The sequence below is a fragment of the Diceros bicornis genome, chromosome 23 (genome assembly GCF_020826845.1).
Source record: "Diceros bicornis minor isolate mBicDic1 chromosome 23, mDicBic1.mat.cur, whole genome shotgun sequence".
Taxonomy (NCBI): Eukaryota; Metazoa; Chordata; class Mammalia; order Perissodactyla; family Rhinocerotidae; genus Diceros; species Diceros bicornis.
The window spans coordinates 18,302,984-18,326,551 of NC_080762.1; the positions used below are offsets into that span (position 1 = coordinate 18,302,984).

Below are 23,568 nucleotides of genomic sequence, written 5' to 3' on the forward strand. Positions count from 1 at the left end.
CACCCGAGATCTCTTCTGTCCTGGTGAGCAGGTCCCTTCCTTGTAGCAACTTCTAAATAACCTTTCAACAAACAAGTATTAAACACCCACTATATTGCAGGCACTGTTGGGTACCTTCCCAAAATAATCTAATCTAATTTTCCTTTCCCTGACTCTGGTCCAGATTCACACGACTTCCCTCTCCATTCTGGCTGCCTCCACCCAATTTAGACTCCTGTCTCCTCTCCCCTAAATGGCTATAGTAGTCCCCTAACTGATGCCCCAAGCCCCAGTCCCTCTCCTCTCCATCTGTCCTACAGATTTTGCCCAGAATATCATGTTCAGGCACATCTCTGGTCATGTCCTTCCTCTACTCAATAACCTGCAATAATAATAACCCACAGAATGAAGTCGAACTCCTTATTGGAGAATCTAAGGCTTTCCCTTGTCTGACTCCATCCCACAATTCTAGCCTTACTTCACACTACTGTCTTTTATACCTACACATAGTATTGTCAAGCTGGACACTTAATCCTCTTCCAATCTCTTACCTCATATTTGGTTCGTCCTTTCTCTCATCCTTCTTCTCGTGCATGTTCCTATCCTACCCATCTGCTATGAACTGAATACTTATGCCCCCCAAAATTCATGTGTTGAAGATCTAATCCCCCAGGTGATGGAATTTGGACGTGGGACCTTCGGGAGGTAATCAGGTTTAGATGAGGTCATGAGGAAGGAGGCCCCATGATGGAATTAGTATCCTTATAAGAAGAGACAGGAGAGCTCCCTCTCTCTCCACCACGTGTGGATAGGAGAAGACGGCTGTCTGTAAGTCAAGAAGGCCCTCAACAGACACCAAATCTGCTGGCACTCTGATCTCGGACTTCCCAGCCTCCAGAACTGTGAAAAATAAATGTCTGCTATTTAAGCCACCCAGTCTACGGCATTTTGTTAGAGAAGCCCGAGCTAAGACACCATCTTTCAAGGCCGAGGGCAAATGCCATCCCTGAACCTTCCAGCCCTGTCTCCAGCGCGGCGTGGTCTCTCCTTCCTCTGTAGTGTTATAAAAGTACTTAGCTGTGTGACCACAAAAATTGGTTTCTCTATCTATAAAAGGATGACAATAACAACTTTAGCTATTATGAAAATAACATATGCTGTAAAATTTTATAATATAAAACGTATGTTTTATAATGTAAAATTTAAGAAGTTCAGCCACTGTCTAAATGATAATTTTAGCTCAAACACTCTCATTGGGTTGTATCAAATTATATAATAAAGCATCCAGTTCTTCCACCAACTGTTGGTGAGAATGTAAAATGGTGCCACTGCTATGAAAAACAGTATGGAGGTTCCTCAAAAAATTAAAAATAGAATCACCATATGATCCACCAATTCCACTTCTGGGTATATATCCCAAGAAATTGAAAACAGGATCTTGAAGAGATATTTGCAGATTCATGTTCACTGCAGCTTTATTCACAACAGCGAAGGATGAAAGCAACCTAAATGTCCATCAACAGATGAATGGATAAAGAAAATGTGGTATACATATATATAATGGAATATTATTTAGCCTTTAAAAAGAAGGAAATTCTGCCATTTGTGACAATGTGGGTGAACCTTGAGGACATTATGTTAAGTGAAATAAGGCAGTCGCAAAAAGACAAACACTGCATGATTCTGTTTATACTAGGTATCTAACATAGTCAAACTCTTAGAAACAGAAAGTAGAATGGTGGTTGCCTAGGTCAGCGGGTAAGGGGAAAAGAGGAGTTGTTGTTCAATGGATCCAGAGTTTCGGTTTTGCAAGATGAAAACATTCTAGAGATCTGTTGCATAACAATGTGCATGCAGTTGACACTGCTATATTGCACACTTAAAAGGCAGTAAATTTTATGTTATGTGATTTTGATCATTAAAAAAAAAGAATAAATGAGGGGCCGGCCCAGTGGCAGAGTGGTTAAGTTCATGTACTCCACTTCGATGGCCCGGGGTTCCCAGGTTCGGATCCCTGGCACAGACCTACACACTGTTTATCAAGCCATGCTGTGGCAGGCGTCCCACATATAAAGTAGAGGAGGATGGGTATGGATGTTAGCCCAGGGCCAATCTTCCTCAGCAAAAAGAGGAAGATTGGCAATGGATGTTAGCTCAGGGCTAATCTTCCTCACCAAAAAAAAGAAAAAATGAATGTGTACTTGTATATGTTTATGCCACAGTCAAGAAATATGCCAGAAATTTATAGGGTATTTTTCCATGTCTCTATTGGCCTTTGACTTCCTAAGTATATTTTTTTAGAAACATAGTCAAGAATTAATGTGTTTGAACAATGTACAGTAAATGCTCATTGGCCTGAACTTAAATGAATGAGAAAGCTAAACTAAAACCTGGTGGTGGTGCTTTCACATTCTGCATTCTACTTTTATGAGAAATGGCAATTAAATAATAAATCAGCTCTTGCATTAAGTAATTTTAGAACTGTATGGGCAGCCAATTCAATTTCCTATATCATCTACATCTATAGCAGTGTACAGTAAAAATAGACGTCACTATGACCCTGAGGCACTGAAGAATCTTGAGATAGTAAAAGGTCAAAGAAAAATTACATGAAGATATATCGATTTTCTTACACATTAATTACTTGGGAATGCATCATCTTTATGCGAGGTAAACCAAATATTCTTTTAAATGAACATTCATTTCTCCAAGCCCTGTGCATAAAAATAAGTATACTGGATGATCTCTTATTTTTAAAATTTTGTCCTTTAGTTAAAAACAAATGCATCCTTCAGACATCCTTTGTTTACTACTGATCTTAGAAATGTCTGTTTTTAATCACACCACCTGGTTCCATTTGGAATATTTTGTATCAATTATCCCATTAATAGTTGGTCTTTCCCTTTCATTTTGACATCTGTTAGAAGGAGCAGCTTGAGGAAGAGCCTCACTGTCAATTTTTTAACAAAAGCATTCCCACTTAATAAAAAAGGATCATCTAAATTATAGTACATGCCTTCATCAACTGTACCTAATACTTGGCTCAAGCATAACCCTGTTCCTTGGCAGCCATTCTGTTGGCTCACCGTGTTTAGTTCACCTTATTTAATGACTCAGAAAAGCTATATACACATATTGTCCCAGCTTATACAGTAACCTCCCACGTGGACATTGATTTTACGTAGGCTTGCTACCAACTCTCCTACATATCCTCTTTAATGCTTCTTGGTTTTCAATTCAGAAAAGTTTCAGAAATTTGAAAATTAGTAAAATAAATCTAAATATAAGTTGGAAATCAGTTAGTTCCAAATCAAATCAATCCAACCCAGGGTCACACTAGTGGGTTCCATTCTAATGATTAAACATCCCCACTGCAAGACTCAAAAAGAGACCCTTTACAGCTTGAGACAACCCAATGCATCTCTTATTGGGAAGAAAGTGTGTCAAAACTAGAAACACATGGTAATTTTTGTTAAGATCTGAAAATAAAATTCAAGTGGGAAAAGATATATAAAACCACACACATGCAAAACACAAAACAAGCTATCACTTGTTTTTCACAAACATTTCATTAAGTAATCATTTTAGAGGGGAAAGTTTTCAGATACTATACAGATCAGTACCTACTCCTGTATGTTCCTAAGAAATCTATAAATATCAACAGTTTCTGTGAGAGGGTCATCAACTTTTGCTCTTGACATATTTTCTCTTTTGTCATATCTTGCTTGCCCGTGGCAGGGCAATAAATACTATTCCATGCTAGGAAATAGTGAAGAAGAGTTCACCATAACTTTTTCCTTGTTTGAACCAATACATTCTTCTAAATCTTTGGGAATTAAAGAAGTAACAATTATTCCAGCATTTAAATCATCTTGTATTTCTTGCATTGCACTGCCAAAACAATTTTGAATAGGACAGGGGGAAAGAATATAACACATCCCATTAACTGGTTAAAAAGAAAAATATCTAGCATCTCCTCTTATACCAAAGTCTTGGATATTATTATATTCTAAACTAATTGCTTTACAGAAAGTGAGCAGTCAATCAGTGGGATGCCCAAACTGTCGTGGACAAAATGCAGCAATCCATCTCTAGAAGCCTTTAAAGAAAAGAGAATGGATATGGAGCTATACTGAGGAAATAAAATGATGCAGGATAACGTAAGGCAGATTTCATTAAGGTAACACTACATTTTCATTCTAAGCTCCTTGAGAGTAAGTACCTCCAGTTAATTATTAATCAGTACTTCTCTCTTTACCTATCCCTAGGTAGACGGGATATAGATAGCATATGTGTTTGCATTTCTTCCTCTGGGTTGGCAGGTAGCTATTGTTATAGCCTGTGAGCAGTGGCAGGCGGTTCACCAGGCTTGCGTTGCTCACAGGCTAACACTCCTCATCCCTTTGCACCATCCTCAGTCTCCCAGCACTGCCCTTTAGCCTGACGGGATGTTGAGAGCCAACTAACAGTGGCGCAATGCCCCATTCCGTCACTGAAGAGATGCTACTGGCCAGCTCACAGCCATGGAACGCTGCCAACTGTATATCTGCATGCCAAGAGTTGGAGGGAAATTTTTTCTATTGGCTCTGAACTTCCAGATTTGCAACTTCACTTTCTGCTAGAAGCTGAGTTGCTGCATGCCAGGATAGATGAAAGGAAACAGCTGAACCCAGAGACAATGAGTTGATAGGGCAATGCAGGTGAAGGGAACAGAAGTATTAAGGACAGAGGAAGAGGAAAGGGAGGAAAAAGTGATCTTAAGCTTTTGGAAAATAAACAAAGATGCTCATGATTAGGCCCCTGTGGGCCTGCCTTAGAGCAACACTGACTAGTGCAACACACCTGGAGGGTTCAAAGGTGAGGGGAGCCACCCCCAACCAAAGGCGCAAGATCTCCAAAACGCCACTCCCCACCTACTCTTGCTTTTACTTAGAGCCCAGTCACTCAGAAGCCACTATTAACACTGTCTCTTGTTGACATAATCATGGCCCAAAGCCAAGCCCATCAGCATGCAAACAAATTATTCCATCGAGATTTTCACATTTATTCTGATTTTTCTCAGTCACCTTACCAAAGGTACTTTTTCTCAAAAGATGTATTTTCTTCTTATCTTTTAAGGATAAGGAAAAACCACTTAATACAAAATATTACATTGAAAATTCTGAAGAACTTTGAAAGACAAATAAATGTTTTAGTTGAAGTCTAAATGCTATAACCCCAGGATTCCATTTACAGATGTACCTGGATGAAATGTCATTGACCCAATCTTTCAGTCTAAGATCCTCCTTGATAAATTAGGAATAGTACAACTCATGTCACAGATCACTGGAGGCTTAGTAAAACACAAAGTTCTACCCAGGATGTACCATGGCTTCACTTAATTTTCTTATGATGCACTCACAGACGCACCTTAGGCAACAGAAATCAGTTGAATAAATGAATTTATGTAGAACTTTATACCTTCCCAAATGTTTTCTTCAGTATTATCTAATTCTCAAAACCATGATAAGAGTGATAAGACAAGTATCATAAAACACATTTTACAAATGAAGAAACAGAGTCCCAAGGAGACGAATGGCTCTGCCCCAAGCCACATGACTAGTTAGTGGCAGAGGAATGATGACAACCCAAGTCCCCTCACTCTTACCTCAAATGATCTTGTTATTCCAGACTCTAAGATTCATATTATATATCAAGAAATAACCTGCACAGAATCGATAATAATCTGTAATCAAGCAAAGATAAATGAACTACTGCACCAGTTGTTTCCAGTTTGATGAGGAAAATTAATAATTAACATTCTGCTTAAAAATTTAAAGAACCAGAGTCAAGGCATTTACAGTTCAAAAAACCATAGGTATTCATAAAGAATAGGAAATCCACATAATATGTACTCAGCCAGCATCTTCTTGATTTATTCTGCTCATTATCTTTTAAATGTAATATTTCAGGTGTTATTCCAAGCTACAAATCAGAGGAAAGTAAAGGCTTGACTTTTTTTTTTTTTTAACCAACTCATATCTCACTTTGGAGTGAATTTCTTGTCGTTTGATCATAAATGGAAACATACAGAAGTACCCACAAATAAGCTAATATACACATGAAGTCTTCACGAGGGACTCTTGAATGGTTTGGGATTTGATTTAACTAAATTAAACCATACTCCTAAATGAGGAGATTTTTCAAGCTTCTATTTCTGTACATATTTTGTGCTCCCACTAGAGCTTTAAGCTCCAGAGAGCGCGATGTGAATTCCTTGGGGAATCTCGGCTACCCCAAAACAGTACCACACAGAAACCTGTATGAACAGAGTGACCTTAAGAGTTACCCCTACAGATGCACTGAAAAGCACACATACACCCAAATAAAAACACACAAAACCAATTCCCTATGCGATTTTTAAGTGTCAGCTCTTCAACCATTTCAAGTTACTTAAGTTTAGTCCCTTTCACATCACATTCAAGTCAGGGGCGCCGGGGAGGGGAGTGGGAGTGCGGGGGGGGGGCATCTTCACGTCAACCCGAGTTCTCATCCTAAAACGTCTCGCCCTTGATCCATCCACTGCGCAGATTCCAGCACTGGAGGCGTTCGCCTCCTCTGGCTTTAGCCCGCTCTGGAATAACCGGGCGCCCCTTCCTGCAACATTTTTGCACTTTGCGTGGGTCTGGTCCAGGCCTCTACGCTCCTTTCCTGCTCCCAGCCAGGAAGAGTCAGAGCGACGACTGGAGCGTTAGGCAGGAGAAGCGGGTCCCCCGTCCGCCCGCTGGGGCGGTCACCGCGACCCCATCAGGGGGTTCGGAGACATCCGGGCGGGGCGCGCGACAGCGCGAGGCCGGCGACTTGCACGCCATCTCCGCAGCCCCGCGCCTTCCCGCCTCCGCCCTGGCCACCCCCGGGTCCCCCCTGGCCCCTGAGCGGCAAGCTGGGGTACAAGTGGGAAGGGGAAGTGAGGCTCCACGCGTGTGCCAGAGTGGGAGTGCGGACCCACGGCAGCCGGGCGGGCAAACCTCGCCTCTCCCCGAACTCCCGCCTCGGACCAGCCGGCAGCCCGGGCGCCCCAGGGCTCCCCGCTCCGGGACAAAGCTGCGCGGCCTCTCCGCCAGCGCGGGGCGGCTCAGTCTCCCCAGCTGCGACTCTGTCCCAAAGGGCCTCCGGGCAGCCGAGGGGACCGAGGGGACCCCGGGCCGGGCGCCCGCATCCCGTGCCCCGCGCCCCCGCCGCCGCTCACCTGTTCAGCACTTTGCGGATCCTCTGGCGCACGCCTGCCCGGGAGGAGGCGGACAGGCTGCCGCCGCCGCCGCTACCCTCGGCCGGCAGGTTCTCGATGGTGGTCACCACATGGTTCGGCGGGGCTGGCGGCGGGGGCTGCAGCTGCTGCTGCGGCGGCTCAGGCGGGATCATCGCGGCGGAGGCGGCGGCGCGGCGGCGATCAGAACGCAGCCGGGCGCATGGTGCGCCGGCTCCGGGCCGGGAACGCGCAGAGGACCCGGCCGGGGGGCCGCGGCCCGGGGAGGCGGCGCTGCCTGCGAAGCGGCGAAGCGGGGAGGCACCCGCGGCTACGGCCGCCGCCGCCGCCCAGCCCGCCACTCACTCCGCTCCAGTCCCAGTGCGCGCACCCTCGCGCCGCCGCCGCCCGCCCTGGCTCTTCCCGAGCCGCGTCCCCAAGTCCTGGCACGCCCCGCGAAGTGGCCGCGAAGGGTGTCGCGCGGGGACGCGGAGCTGCCCGGCGGTTCAAGGTACCCCCACTGAGAGAGGGGATGGGGCTCCGGGCTTCGCCTTCTCTCCCGGTGCCCAGGTCTTCTCGGGGCGAGTGCTAGCGCCGCCTCCGCCTGTCCCCCGCTCGCTGGGAGAGCTGCCGTCTGTGTCTCTCGGAGTGAGAGACCGAGAGTGAACCGGAGAGCCGAGCGGGGGCGCCGCGGCGGCGAGGGGGGGCCGGGGCGAGGGACACGCGCGCTCTGCTCTCGCCAGAGGGCGCTCTCGAGGTGCCTCATTGCCCGCGACCCTCCTCTCCTCCATCCACCGGAGGCCCACCGGCTGGCTTGTGCTGATTGTTTTGTTTTATTTATTTATTTGTTTCGTCTGGGGCTGCGGACAGTTCCTCCCTCTTTAGTTGGCGGGGACTCCCCATCCCCGCCGAGACGCCGTGGAATCTAGCACCACGTTCCCGGGACAGCGACAGGACGCTGAGACAGGTGCCGGCCCCAATTAAAAACCCAAACTCGAGGATCCTGAATATTATACCTACACTCACCATGTTGGGCCTCAAGGAAATTGAAGGAGAAACAACTTCCCACAAAGAATTCATTCTGGGAACTGGAAAAAGCGTATCAGACCAACTCAACCTCTCCGTTTTGTAGCGCTGTGAAAGGCACGTAGGCAGATTTGAATTCCAATCGTGCCTCTGAAACTTATTAGCAGAGAGACCCTAAGCAATTTACCTAAATTCTGAGGCACATTCTTCCCTGCGCAGCGGGGCTACCCGTGTCTTTCTCTCCGTGGTGTTGTAAGAGTTAAATGAGGGAAACCACCCAGCAGGGGGCCCTGACGGGGCCCCTTTAGTGGTGTTCTGACCAGAGATCCCCACTCCTGAAAAGGAAAACACCCGTGCATCGGGCACAGAAATCTTAGATCTGAACAAGACGGTATTCCTAACAAAGGAAACTGATTCTCTGTCCCAGGCATCTCTTATACCTATTGATCCAGATCTCAGTTAGCAACTGACTCTTAAGAGAGAGATTTTTTTCACATTTTCCTTTATCTAGATTGCCAGGATAGGGATCCTACAGTGAGAAATGATACGCATTTTTTTTTTTAATTTTCCATTTCAGTGCAGTATGTGGAATTATTTGCCCTGAATATGTTTAATAGGTAAGTATATTTACAGAAAGGCATGCTAATACCACCACTGAATCCAAATGCACTGAAAACCGGAAAATAAAAAATACTGCTGATAGGATTTGCCACAGAGAGTAGAGTTGGGGAGAAAATAATATTCAAGAAAGGAATGGACTGTGTTTGATTAACAGAGGGGAAAGAGAGAGGGAAAGATAAAAAGAAAATGAGATTCATTGGTTAAGAAGTTCCCATCCTTTTAACAATATTGGGAGCCCTTTTGTTTAATCATCAAAAATTTGAGAAAGCAGCTAACCAAAAAATCTCTCCAATCTACATTTCAATTTATGTCAAACCCAGTTACCACCTTAAATATCCCTGAGGTCTTTTTCTACAAAAATTCATCCAAATTAGAACGTTTTTCTTTTTGTAATTAACACGCTGTCTCATTCTTTCTCAACAACCTTTCCTGCACTTCCCCTGAACCTGGCAGCAAATCATGGTAAGAGTCTCTCTAGTCAAACAACATTTATGGTCATTTCAGGTGCCTGCCTGGAATGACTGGTTGCTTCAGTGCCCTCTTCCTTCACATTTGGCTTGCTTCCCTTTGAATGTTTTTGGCACGTCCCTGTTCGGTGCTGTGTCTGCACTTCAATGTCTGCATTTGCGTCTGGTCATCTCTCTAGAGGGACTACTGAATCCAAATGATCTAAATCTCCACTGAGTCAGAAAGGGAGAAAACCAAGAAGGGAGAGGAACAAGATGAGAGAGGTAAAATTTCAATGCCGCAGTTAGGAAAAGACCTAGAAGCAGTCTCAAGCCTTACATTTTTATTCTCCCTTGTTGTAAAGGAGGTACAGCATCGGTCCCTTCTTACGCTCCAATTCTGTGCTCCAGGCTCATCTCCTAAAAAGTAGCTAAATGGCATTTGAGAGAGAGGGAAACAGGTGTTAAAATTGCAAGTGTCATAGTGGTGTGTCTGCCATGGAATTAAACAGAAAGATGTGGGGAAGGCCTGTTTCCCTTTTTCCTGCTGCCTTGTTGGCTGCAAAATCTGTCGTCCATCGCTCTGAATGAAAGGAAAAGGGATGAAGGCAATAGGTTGGGGATCTGTATGTGGTTTCTTTTTTTTCTTTTTGTGAGGAAGATTAGCCCTGAGCTAGGATCTGTTGCCAATCCTTCTCTTTTTCACTGAGGAAGATTGGCCCTGGGCTAACATCCATGCCCATCTTCCTCTATTTTATATGTGAGACGTCTGCCACAGCATGGCTTGATAAGCGCTGCATATGTTCGCAGATCCAAACCTGCGAACCCCGGGCCACCAAAGCGGAGCGCACAAACCCAACCACTGCACCACCAGGCCAGGCCCTGTATGTGGTTTTTCAGTGGTGGCATGTGGATTCCAGCATCACACTTACTGCTCAGTTTACCTCTCCATGACCAGTCTTGGTTAGTGGCACAACACTACTGAAAAATTTCCATTCCACTCTTACAGTTACATCACTGGAGTTTCCCTTAGACACCTGCTAGTTCTGTCGAATTCCTTTAGGAAGCAGAAGTTGGCTCTCAGCTACACCTTCTAATGTTGCTCATTTCGAAGATATTTCAACTCATGTAGGGAAGAGTGGAATTTGGCCTGTGTTTCAGACCTCAGAGTCACCAGGCATTTTGACTAATCTGTTTAGCATAGACTGCACCTGTGTGTTGTACTGGATAAAAGTTTCAAAGTCATGCTCCAAAAGTGGCTGATGATCCTCCCCAAATTGGTGAAGAGTTGCCTGGAATTGCTTGTGCTGCTGCAAATGCCCAGTGGCCCATAGGCTGTCCCTCTGCATTCTCTTACCCTTTTTCTTTCTCTCCTAAGACTGGTGGAATCTACTCAACATCTACTACCAAACTCATGGCATCTAGAATGATAGAGCTTCAGAGTTTTGATTCACATAATTGAACTCAGGCAGGAGAGAAGAAAGCAAAGCCAGTGGGAAGTTTGTGGAGAGGGGGCAGGGAAAAGGAGTAGAATGGGTAGGTCTTTAAATTTATATCAAAGAAATGGACAAAATAATTGGGAGATCACATAATTGGCAGAATAGTGTGTAGATGGTATTAGTGGGTATGAAAAATAGGCACAGAGCAGGGAAACAGACAGTAGGTTTCAAAGACTATTCACACATTTTACACCCATTTTCTGTTTATGTAATTTTCTCGTTTTGTATTTTGGAAACTTATTCCTTTGGGGGAAACTCAGAATACTGTTTGTGGGTTTGTAATTGACATTTCCTGATAAGAGACATGGAGGGCTAGAGAAGGAGATTAGTGTTATTAGTTGTGAATAAAGGCTGATTTTCCAGGGTCAGACTACATTTTGATATTTCTGAGTATTATTTGCGGAGTGTTTCATTTCCAAAAGCATAGTATGGTGCATCTCTGCCATGGGGACATGGTGAGTGTCTGTCAACAGAAAGCTTTCCATATTCAGGGCACTGATTCAACAGCATAGTTTCCTCTAAATGGGTCATGATTATTTTAATATCCCAAGATATTAGCCAAAAAAATCTGTAAATGATTTCTGTCTTAGCCTTCTTGTTGGGCTGCTATAACAGAATACCATAAGGCTTAAACAATTAACATTTATTTCTCACAGTTCTGGAGGCTGAGAAGTCCAAGATCAAAGTCCCAGAAGATTTGGTGTCTGGTGAGAGCCGTCTTCCTGGTTTGCAAACAGCAACCTTCTTGCTGTATCCTCACATGGCAGAAAGAGAGAGATCATGTCTCGCATGTCTCTTCTGATAAAAGCAGTAATCCCATTCTTGAGGGCTCCATCTCCTCATCATCTAATTACCTCCCAAAGACTCACCTCCAGATAACATCACATTGGGGATTAGGACTTCAACAGATGAACTGGTGGTGGGGGCGGGGGGCGGGGGGGCACAAAAACATTCAGTTCATAGTAATACTCCAGAAACTCTCACTATTTTACACATTAAGTTATCAGTTATCTGTGAATAGGGCAGCAAAACCCTCATATAAACCCCAGTTGTCATTTTTAGTTGATGACTTCAATATCCTCTCCTTCTAAACATTTTAATCCACAAAAATATTGATGCAAAATTTGGGGTAAAATTGCAATGACTCGTGTGGAATTTTCACACTGATTTGTCGGTGGCTAAGTTGGTAGCATGTTATAGCAGAAACTGGAGCCAAAGAAATCTCAGTTCCAATTCCAGCTCTGTTGACTAGTTGGGTTAATTTTAGGCAATTTTTTAAAAGTTTCTGACATCACTTTTTTTTTTTGATGATCAAACATTTTAATGATGACTAATGTTTTTCTTAAACAAAGTGAAATTAAAATACCAGCCAACAAAAGATTGGAAAATGAAGGGGGATTTGAGTTTGAAATTGTCTAAGCTCCTTATGAATATTCAGGATAGGATAGTGATTAACTTTAGCCTACATTAAATATGCATCTGACATAATTTTTGTAATCAATAAAAGTGGGGATAATAATAAAGAACTTTCAGGATACATGAGACTAGCAATAATGTATGTAAAGAATCTGGCATAACAGTTATTTTTTAAAAAAATAATTGTTCTGGACTGGACATGATGAAGTAGATAATATTAGAATTAACATTTCCCGGTGAACAATTCTAAAAGCTGGATAAAATATTAGATAGTAGCCAATGGAAGACTGTAATCTTTAGGGAAAAGACGCACAAAAGTAATCAAGCACGTTAGCTGAGTCCCATGTTCATCCCAGCTTTCACCCTGATGGCATTTTCCAAATCACTGTGTGGGGAGATAGTGCCCAATCCGAACGTGGTAGTCTCACTGGGGAGAAGAGACAGAAATCAGAGTTTAGAGCTGCAAAGGCCACTAGCATTTGGTGGGCAGGGTTCCAGAAAGGAAGGACCTAAGAGAAGGAGCCTAAAAAGTCTGGGTGAAAATTCCACTCAGAGCCAACTCGTAAGCTGTGCAGGGCAAGACCGCAGGAGGCCCAGCGAAGAAAGCTGCTGGGGGGCCGGCAGGGTGGCGCAAGTGGTTAAGTGCGCGCGCTCCACTGCCGCAGCCCAGGGTTCGCCGGTTCGGTTCCCGGGCGCGCACATACGCACCGCTTGTTAAGCCATGCTGTGGCGGCGTCCCATATAAAGTAGAGGAAGATGGGCACGGATGTTAGCCCAGGGCCAGTCTTCCTCAGCAAAAAAGAGGAGGATGTTAGCTCAGGGCTGGTGCTCCTCATAAAAAATAAATAAATAAATAAATACAAAGCTGCTGGGAAGCTGGAGAGCTGAACAGAGACTTCAGAGGTAGCACAGCATTGGGAGGGATAAAGGTTGATATTTAGGCCCAGTGATGGTAGAGAGACTTGGTGAGGCCTCAGACCTTTGGTTGAGACTCCAAAAAAGGCCATACCCTAGGTATAAGGACCATGTCATAGCAGTAAGAGCTATGCCCTAGAACTAAGGACAAAACAGTAGACCTTCTCTAAAAGAACCTAAAACCAAATCTGTACATGATAAAGGTGACGACCGCCTTCCAGATTAAAATTTAATGCTCTTTTGAGAAAGATACCATCAAAATCTCTGTAGCCTATGTCCACAACATCCGGCAATTAACCAAAAATTACTACAGATGCAAAGAAGAAAAAGAAAAAAAAAAGATGACAATCTATAACAGGGTTAGAAATGTTTTCTGGAAGAGGCTAAGTAATAAATATTCTAGGCTTTGTGCATACAGTCTCTGTTGCAACTACTCTGCTGTTGCAATGTGAATGCAGCCATAGACAATAGGTAAGTGAATGAGTGTGGCTGTGTGTCAATAAAATTTTATTTATACAGGGACACTGAAATTTGAATTTCATATAATTTTCACATGTCAAGAAATATTCTTCTTTTGATTTTTTTTTAACAAGTTAAAAATGTAAAAACTATTATAGGCTTGGGGGCTAAACAAAAACAGACCAATATCCATCATAAATATAGATGCAAAAAATCCTCAATAAAATATTAGCAAACCAATTCCAACAGCATATAAAAAGGATTATATACTGTGACCAACTTGGATTTGTCTTAGGAATGCAAGGTTGGCTGAACATCTGGAAATCAACTGATGTAATACATCATATTAAAAGAATAAAGAACAAAATCTTGATAAGCATTTGACAAAATCCAACATGCATGCATGATAAAATCTTTCAAAAAACTTGTAAAAGAAAGCAATTTCCTGAATCTGAAAGAACATCTACGAAATAACTACAGTAAAAATTACATTTACTATTTAAAGATTGAATGCCCTCTAAGGTCAGCAATAAGCCAAGAATATCTGCTCTCACCCTTCTACTCAATGTTGCACTGGAGGATCTAGCTAGTTCAATCAACAAGGAAAAGAAATAAAAGGCATCAGCTAGAAAAGGAAAAAGTAAACCTATCTTTATTCACAGATGGCACTATCCTGTATGTAGAATATCCTAAGGAATCTACAGAAAAAAAAACTATGCTATTAGAACTAATGTACAAATATAGCAAGGTTGCAGGATATAAAATCAATATGCAAAAATCAATTCTATTTCTATATACTAGCCAGGAACAATCTGAAGATGAAATTAAGAAATAATTCCATTTGCAAATCATTGAAAAGAATAAAACACTTAAGAATAAATCTAAAAACAGTAGTGCAAGATGTATACATGAAAAACAATAAAATAATTACTGAAATAATTTAAAGAAGATCTAATGAAATGGAAAGCCATTCCATGTTCATGAATTGGAAGACATAATACTGTTAAGATGTCATACTCCTCAAATTGATCTACAGATTCAATACAATCTCTATAAAAATCCCTCCAGACTTTTTTACAAAAACTGAGAAAATCATCCTAAAATTTATATGGAAGTACAAAATACCATGGATAGCCAAAACAATTTTGAAAAAGAAGAACAAAGTTGGAAGACTTGCACTTCCCACTTTCAAAACTTACTGTTAAACTACAATTGTCAAGACAGTGCGATACTAGCTTAAGGATAGATGTATCGATCAATGGAACAAAACTGCAAGTCTTATAATATTCTTAAAATAGAAGTCCTTATATTTACGGTCAGTTGAATGATTTACCAAGAAAATTCACTGGGGAGAGGACAGTCTTTTCAACAAATGGAGCTGGGACAATTGGATATCTACACGCAAAAAGATGAACTTAGACTTGTACTTCACACCATACATAAAAATTAATTCAAAGTGGATGATACGTTTAAATGTAAGATCCAAAACAAAAAAACTTAGATGAACACATAGGATAAAATCTTTGAGACCTTGGTTTAGGCAAAGCTTTCTTTAATATGACACTAAAAGCATGGTCCACAAACAAAGAAACAAAAAAACTGAAGTAAACCTCATCAAAATTCAAAACTTTTGTGTTTCAAGAGACACCATTAAGAAAATGGAAATACAAGCAACAGATCAGGAGGAAAATATTTGCAAAACACATATCTGATAAAGGAGATGTATCTAGAATATTCAAAGAATTCTTACAACTCAATAAGAGAAGAAAGCAACCCAATCAAAACTGGGCAAAAAATTTAAATAGACATTTCACCAAAGAAGATATATGAATGGCTAACATGCATATAAAAAGATGCTGAACATGATTAAGTCATCAGGAAAATGCAAATTAAAACCAGAAAAAGATGTCATTTCTCACTCACTAGGATGGCTATAATAAAAAAGACAAACAGGGGCCGACCCGGTGGCGCAAGCGGTTAAGTGCGCGCGCTCCGCTGCGGCGGCCCGGGGTTCGCTGGTTCGGATCCCGGGCGCGCACCGACGCACTGCTTGGCAAGCCATGCTGTGGCGGCGTCCCATATAAAGTGGAGGAAGATGGGCACAGATGTTAGCCCAGGGCCGTCTTCCTCAGCAAAAAAAAAAAAAAAAAAAAAAGAGGAGGATTGGCGGATGTTAGCACAGGGCTGATCTCCTCACAAAAAAAAAAAAAAAAAAAAAAAAAAAAAAAAAAAAAAAGACAAACAATAACTACTGTTGGCAAGATGTGGAGAATAGGAACATTCATACATTGCTGTTTGGAATAAAAAATGATGAAGCCACTTTAGAAAACAGTTTAGCAGTTTCTTAGAAAGTTAAACGTAAATTTAGCATATGATCCAGAAATCCCACTCCCACATCCCAGAGGAATGAAAACACATACCCATATGAAAACTTGCATGTGAATGTTTGTAGAATCATTATTCATAATAGTCAAAAATTGGAAAAAAACTAAATGTTAATTGACTGATGAATGGATAGACAAAATGTGTGTAGTCATACAATAAAATATACTCACCAATAAAAAGGAACAAACACACATGCTATGAGATGGATGAACCTCATACACATTATGTTAAGTGGAAGAAGCCAGACACAAAAGACTACATAATATATGATTCCATTTATATGAAATGTTGAGAACAAGAAAATCTACAGAGATAGAAAGTAGATTAGTGGTTGCCTGGGGCAAGGGTGGGAACTCAGATTAACAGTAAATAGTAAATAAACAGTAAATAATAAAATAAAACTGATTTATGGTGACTGGCACACAATCTGATTTACTAAAAGTCATCGAGTTGTAGACTTGATATGGGTGAATTTTGTGATATGCAAAATATGCCTTACTAATGTTGAAAGGCATCATTTATATCCTTAGAAAGATAAGAGAAGATTTTGGAAACTTCAGACAGGAACAGAATGACACACATACAAAAAATTTAAAATTCAGAAAGCAAAATGAACTCTTAGAAATTAAAATGTTTAAAGGAGGAATGAAGAACTCAATAGATGGTTTGCAAGATAAAAGTGATGAATTCACCAAGAAGTCAGAAAAAAACCCAAATAGTGGAAAAAAAGGGGAAAAAGCTAATGAATCAGAAAATCAGCCAAAAGAATCCAGCATTTGAAAAATAGGTATTCCACATAAGAGAACAGAGAAATAGGAGGAAATCTCAATGAAATAATTCAATAATTTCTCAGAACTGAAAAACATGAGTTAACAGTCTGAAAGGGCCAAGCATAATAGATCAAAATACACTACACCAAGTGCATTGCCATGAAAGTCCAATAATTTGGAGACAAAAGAATATTCTTTAAGCTTCCAGAGAAGAAAAAAAGAAACCAGAATGGTTTTAATCTTCTTAATAGCAACAATGGAAATTAGAAGACAGTGGAGCAGTCTTCAGAATTCTGAGGCAAATTATTTTCATTCTAGGATTTTATACCCAGCCAAATTGTCAATCTACTATGAGTATAGGTAAAGATATATTCAGACATGTAAGGCCCCGGAATATTTACCTCCCATGCACCTTTTATCAGGAAGCTACTTGCTGATGTGCTCCACCAAAACTAGAGAGGAAATAAAGAAAGAGAAATAGGAACAGGGAGATCGAACACAGGGGAGAAGCAAAGAGAATACCTAGAATGCTGATGTGGGATCTCAAGATTTCAGGTGTCGGGTGTGTACAAGTCATAGAGGACAAATAGTCCACCTTGGAAAATGCCAGAAGACTCTGGGAGAGTTATCTTTGAGGAGATGAAATTGATAAAACAAAATAAAAAACCTGATGCTTCTTAACCTCTTGATAGTAAATTTAGACAAATGGCAGAGAATTTGCAATTGAATTTAACAAGTAAAAAAGAATATTTAAGAAAATGATAATTATTAACTCTGGTGATAACTGAAAGTTGTTCAGGCAGGAGATGAAAATAATCATAGGTAACTAATTGTCTAAGCCTTGAGTATAGTGTTTGCTGAGCCCTAACAACGCAGACACTGAATTTTGATCTAAATAAATTTATAACTATATTTGATTGATGAAATGATGCATATGTATATTTGGGGACAGGAAAAAAGAAAGCTAAATCCACAACTTCTATTGTGAGAAATCAATAAAAAGAACCAATTAAAAGAGTGGAAAGTGATTACCTGTGGCGAAGGGGAAAATGATGGAGAAGGAGGAGAAGTACCACTGTTTAGCTTAACAAACATTGTAGAATCAACTCTTTAAACCACTTGCGGGTATAAATTTGACAAAAATAAACATTTTTTTCAAAAAGAAAGGAAAATACAGAAGTGTAACCCTGACACATTTTTTTTTCTCCTTTGAGTTTTTGGTGTTGTCAAGGAACATTCCTGAGCAGATTGCAGCTAAGAGGGAAAAGCAGGGGTCACTATCAAGAGCTACAAGTTTCTTATTCAAGCTAACAAATAATTCTCCCAGTAAATCTACAAGCAGATTCATTAATTTGCTAGTTGGGCCTCCATTCTCTAGAGATGGTTATTCTTTCCTCATTGATAAACCTTCAGCTTCAAAACAGATGAATTCAGCTACAATTCAACAAACACTTTCTTGTCTTCTAAGTTAACATAAAATGTTAGAATATTAATAAACTATAAGACATCATTTTCTAGTTATCTTTTGGCAGCAAAGTGGGGAAAGTAGGAAGATAGTAAAGAGGTTTTTTTTTCCCCACTTTATAAATCAAAGGTTAAACATTGTTGAATTTATTCATTCAACTGGGTGCAGTAGATTTTCCTTTTCTCTTTAGGTTGTACAAGTCAACAGGTTCTTTAAAGTCAATGGGAATAAGTTATCTCTTATTGGATATCTTTCAACACTGAATTGTCAAATACTGAAAAGGTGAATAGTCTATCTCCAATCCAGTAACAATTTCTCTTCTATTTCTAAATTCTTTTTACTTTTAAAGTATTTCTACTTATTCTTCCAAAAACATATATGAAAATATATTGGTGATATTTTTGTTTATCTGAAAACCCGAGTGAGTTCCTAATTTTGTACATAATTCCAGTTTCTTATTTTGTGACTCAGACGTGAACATGCCATATTCTCTACTTGGTAGTAAATGTCATATCAGCCAAAAACCTTACTGAAGGCCAATCTTTCCCATGGCAAATTCAGTTAGGGCTGAACTTTCCAAGGTCATAAGACCTTGTGAGCATTAGTTACTTGCTTATCGATTCAATCCTAAAATAACGTCTCTGTCACCCAGCACTGACGTTTACACCATTCAGAAACAACAAGAACAAACAGCATCAATATTCTGTTGGGAACCAGTATAAAGGCCATAGCTTTCTGGTGAGATCTCAAAATATGAATATTATCTGGCCTTCGAAGCCAGCCAGCACTCCCGCATCAGTACTGAGTCTTGAGAGTAACTAATCATACTGCATTAGTTAAGACATATCCAACTACTAGTGGCTGAAAACCCTGACTCAAATTGGCTCACATTAAAGGAAATGTATTGCTTTGTATAATGAGAAGTTCAGGGGTTGGGCAGGAACCAGAATTAGTCATTGCAGTGTCTCAAAGATATCATCATAGACCTAGATTCTTTCCATCTTTGCCTACCAGCCTCAATGAGTTGGTTCTGCCCTCAGCTTGGTTACCCTCAGGGTTACCAGAAGATTGCAATTTTAGGTATCATATTCAAATACACCAACATCCAAAAGAAGAAAGGAGCCATGTCTTCCTTTCCAGAAACCCATGAGCAGACCTCTCTTATATGTCATTGGCCATGATTGGGTCCTAGACTATTGAAACAAGTGGAACGACGTTACCATGATTGTTTAAGACTAAACATCTGGAGTTAAAGATCATTTAGCAGTCAACCACAAAAACCTCTAACTTTACCTCCCAGCCTTTTTCTCCTGTTATTCTACTCTATGACCTCCTAACCAACATTTCTCAGTGTACTTTCTGAAAAGAAACCCAATTCTATCATTCTTTCTCAGTTTCTTGGAAACTTTACTTATGTTAACAATTTTCTCTTCTCCCTCCTATATATAAAACTTCTTCCTTGACCTGTAGATATTCAAACACACTCAAGTCTCTCCAATCTTAAAAAAGATACCTTCTCTAGATCCCACATCATTCTCCCATTTCTCATCATCCCCTCAAAGCCAAACTGTTGAACCTGCTAATTCAGTTTTCCCATTTCTCCTTCACTGTTCAATCAATCTGGCTGCTGCCCAGTGATTTCACATCACAATCTCACTGAGATTATCTCCGTGTTATAAAACCCAATGGAGCTTTTAGTCCTCATCTTAGCCTTTGACAATATTAACTAATCCTTTCTTCATAAAACAAATTTTCCTAGTAAATCCTCTCATGACCCATATGCTTCAGGCTTTCCTCTAACCTTGTGGCTTCTTATTGGTCTCTTATACCCGGCCATCAAATGTCAGAATTTGTGAAGTCTCAGCCTCTAGACCCCTTCCTTGTTACTCTATACTCCCTAGACAAGCTCACCATGCCCATAATTTTAATTATCATCTATATGCCAATGGCTGGCTAAGAGAGAGAATTTTCCTTATCCATTAGCAACAAAACAGCTATGAGTTGCAGGCAAGGACAAGTCCCCAGTGGCCCCATATCTTTTAACTGAATACTGTAACTTCATCTATGAGACAAATCCTATCATGTCCCACATCTCCTATTATTTGTACCTTCAAAATCCCAAGCTTCCTAAGTCATCATCCATCACCCAGATACAATAATAGCTATACATCCTTTAATCCGACCTAAACTTCTGCCTTTCCAAACCCTTACCTTTTTCTCCATGCCTTCTAGAACTCATAATATGTTACCAGAAAACCACTCTTTTCATCATCAGCATCTTCATCTTTTTGCCCTAATTGACATCTGACTATCCCCTGATGACTCCACTTTCCCTGCAGCTCTTTCAAGTGGATATTGCTTTTTCTCTTACATCTCACTTACCGTTGGTCCCAAAAGTAGGATGGAAAACCTCTTGCTCCTATTGCTGCTTTCGCATCGTCTCTCCTCACACTTCTTTAAAAACTACATCTCCTTTGAAATTCGGGACATCACACTTGACAACTTGCTGCCTCATCGTTATTGCTGTCACCTACTGACCTGCTGACAGTTACTCTCCTTAACTGATCATTTTAGTGAGTGACTCACTGTTTCTCATTCCACCTATTCCTATCACTACTTTTATTTCAACATTCAAATAAATGATCCACCAAATACCTTGATACTTCTGTTCCTTTGTTCCCATTTTTTCTTCAATCCTTCCTTCACTCCCATGGTCTTTATCATCACAAAAAACTGAAATATGTGTATCAAAATATCCTCTTCTCTGACCATCACCCCCACCATCTCCACCACCTCTTCTTTCACACTCATCAGTTACTTGCCTCCTACTTCATGGAGAAAATAGAAGCCATTGAGGACTTCCTCAGTTTCCCACAACCAAACCTACAAATTTACCTCTTTTGTTCCTTCTCACATTTCATAATGGAAGCAGTATCCCTTATCCTTCCTAAGACTACTCTCTTCACCTATGCTCTGGATCCTATGTCCTCTCGCCTTCTCAAGGATCTTGATCAAGCAAGTTCCCCTGCCTCTCCTGTAATTTTAGCTTCTCCCCTCTACTGTCTCCTTACCACAAGCATTTAGACATGTTCAAATCTCTCCCTTCCAGAAAAACCAACAATGTTTCCTCTGAGTTGGTGTCAGAGGAATGCCTTCTAGTTAAAGGAATTTTCTCTCCTTTATAGCGAAACTTCATGACGATGTTATCCACATCTGCTGTCTCCTTTTCCTAAATTCACACCTACTCATCAATCCCATGCAGCCAGGTTTTTGCCCACACTGCTCTCACTGACTACTGCATAGAAATTGCTTTTTCTGAAGTTACTGAGGACCTCCTAGTTGTTAAATCCCGTAGACGTTTCTCAGTCCTTATTTTGTTGACTCTTTCATACATACAATGTATAAATCAACTAACACAGCTGACCCTCTTGAAACTTTCTTCCTCTGGTTTCTGTACTCTGGTTTTCTTTCTCTGACTGTTCCTTCTCTATTTATTTTGCAAGAATTTTTTCTCTACATGTCCCTTATATGTGTTCTTTGAGGCTCTGTCCTAAACTCGTCTCTTTTGCTCCACAACTTCTCCTTAGGCAATTTCACTTATTCCTGTGGCTTAAATTATCATCTATATACTAATGACTTTAAAATCTACATGCAAGACAAAGTCTTTTTCCAGTGCTTCCATTTACGTATCCCATAAGCATCTCAAACCCAAAACGTTACACCTGAACTCAGTATCTTTCTCTTAAAATAACTCTTCCTCTGTCCACTAACCCTGTGAATGACACCATTTGCCTCTCACCTCCAACATCTCATCAAACAACTGAATGTCTCCTGAGTCCATTCACTCTCTCCATCTCCCACTGCCTCCTCCCTACTACAGCCTTGTTCTCTTCAGTGGGAAGAGGCCACAGCCCCTGAACTGAGCTGCCTGACCCCATTCCCTCCCCTCTAATTCATACTCCATATTGAGGAAACAGAGTACAAGGATGACCACTTGACCAAAGTGACCACTTGACTGCTTTGCTTAAATCCCTTCCATAGTTCCCAATATTCCTCAACAGTTAGTCCAAATTCTGTCCCTTTTCTTATCACATCTTTTATGATCTGACTCCTGTTTATCTTTCTCTCTTCAAATGTTGCACTGTCATATTTTATGCTCCCACTATCTTGAATTTTTTTCATTTCCCTGAATGGGACACATTCTCACTTCTAGGATTTTTGCATAATATCCTCTTCATGGAAACTTTCCTACACTTGTCTTTCCCTAGCTAACTGTTACTTATCTTTTAAAATAAAGGTTAAGAAATCTCTGTATTTCTTCCCATCTATGACAGCATTTTGAGCTTCCCTAAAGAGCCTCAACCCTGCAGACTATCACTTCAATCACTCTCTTTAATTATTAATAATGATTCCTAAATAATTCCTCCTTTGTTCTGCAATTCCCCATATCCAACAAAATCCCTGGCCTCCATTAATTCAACTCTTCTAATTCTCTGCCTTCCCTCAGGGTGCCGTGAGCTTGGAAAGGACTCTTACAACGTGCTGCAGAGTCACAGAACTTCGCCTCTCCTCAAATCCCTCTCTTGCCACCTGCCCTCTTCTCATTTTGCACTGAGAAAATGAACATTATCAGGTGAAAATTTCCTCTTCGTTCTACAAATACCTTTCTTTAAATACATTTCTTTCTCCTTTTCTGCATTGGACATGCAGTATCCCCCCTCATTCCCCTCCAAGGCTAATTTCTCTATCGATGCTTGAATTCCATCTCCACTAGGTTATCTCTCTAGCGTACAAACGTATTTAAATACCTTTGATCTGTAAAAGCAAAGGAAAACAAAACTAAACCAAGACCTCTCTCAATCCCTTGTAGTCTTCTAAACATCTGATACGGGAGGGCTTTGCATTCTGTCTATAATTCCATTCTGCTCTGTTCACTCCTTAATTTGCTAAAATGTGGCTTCTGCCCCACTATGCCACTGAAATGGCTTTCACTAAGGTCACCAAAAACTTCCATATCTCCTGCATTTTCCAAAGCCCATGACTTCTCTCTGTTCTTATTTTACCTGAACATTTGCATCTGCAGCATTTGACACTGTTGACTTTCTTCTCTTGAGCTCTCTACTCTTTCTGCTTCTAGAAGAATACTTCTCTTGTTTTCGCCCACCTACTTGATTCTCCATCTCTTCTACAGACTTCCTCCTCCACCAATGCTTTTTCTTTTCTTCCTTCCTTCCTTCCTTTCTTTTTATATTTTAACCAATGAAATTTTAGAAACATACCATTTCTCTAAATAATTTCTGTGAACACAAAACCTCTTTTCTTTAATCTTTTTTTTTATCATGGTAAAATATGCACGCCATAA

General features: G+C 40.8%; 1 protein-coding gene across 1 annotated transcript in view; it reads right to left on the reverse strand.

The window, feature by feature from the left end:
- Window positions 1-7,855, reverse strand: part of SLC35F1 (solute carrier family 35 member F1) — a 384,161-nt gene extending 376,306 nt beyond the window's left edge. Inside the window, exon 1 of the mRNA XM_058566387.1 lies at window positions 7,208-7,855. Within this exon, the coding sequence (XP_058422370.1) occupies window positions 7,208-7,380 (173 nt within the window). The 5' untranslated portion in view covers window positions 7,381-7,855. The remainder of the gene's footprint in view (window positions 1-7,207) is intronic.
- Window positions 7,856-23,568: the final 15,713 nt, after the last annotated feature.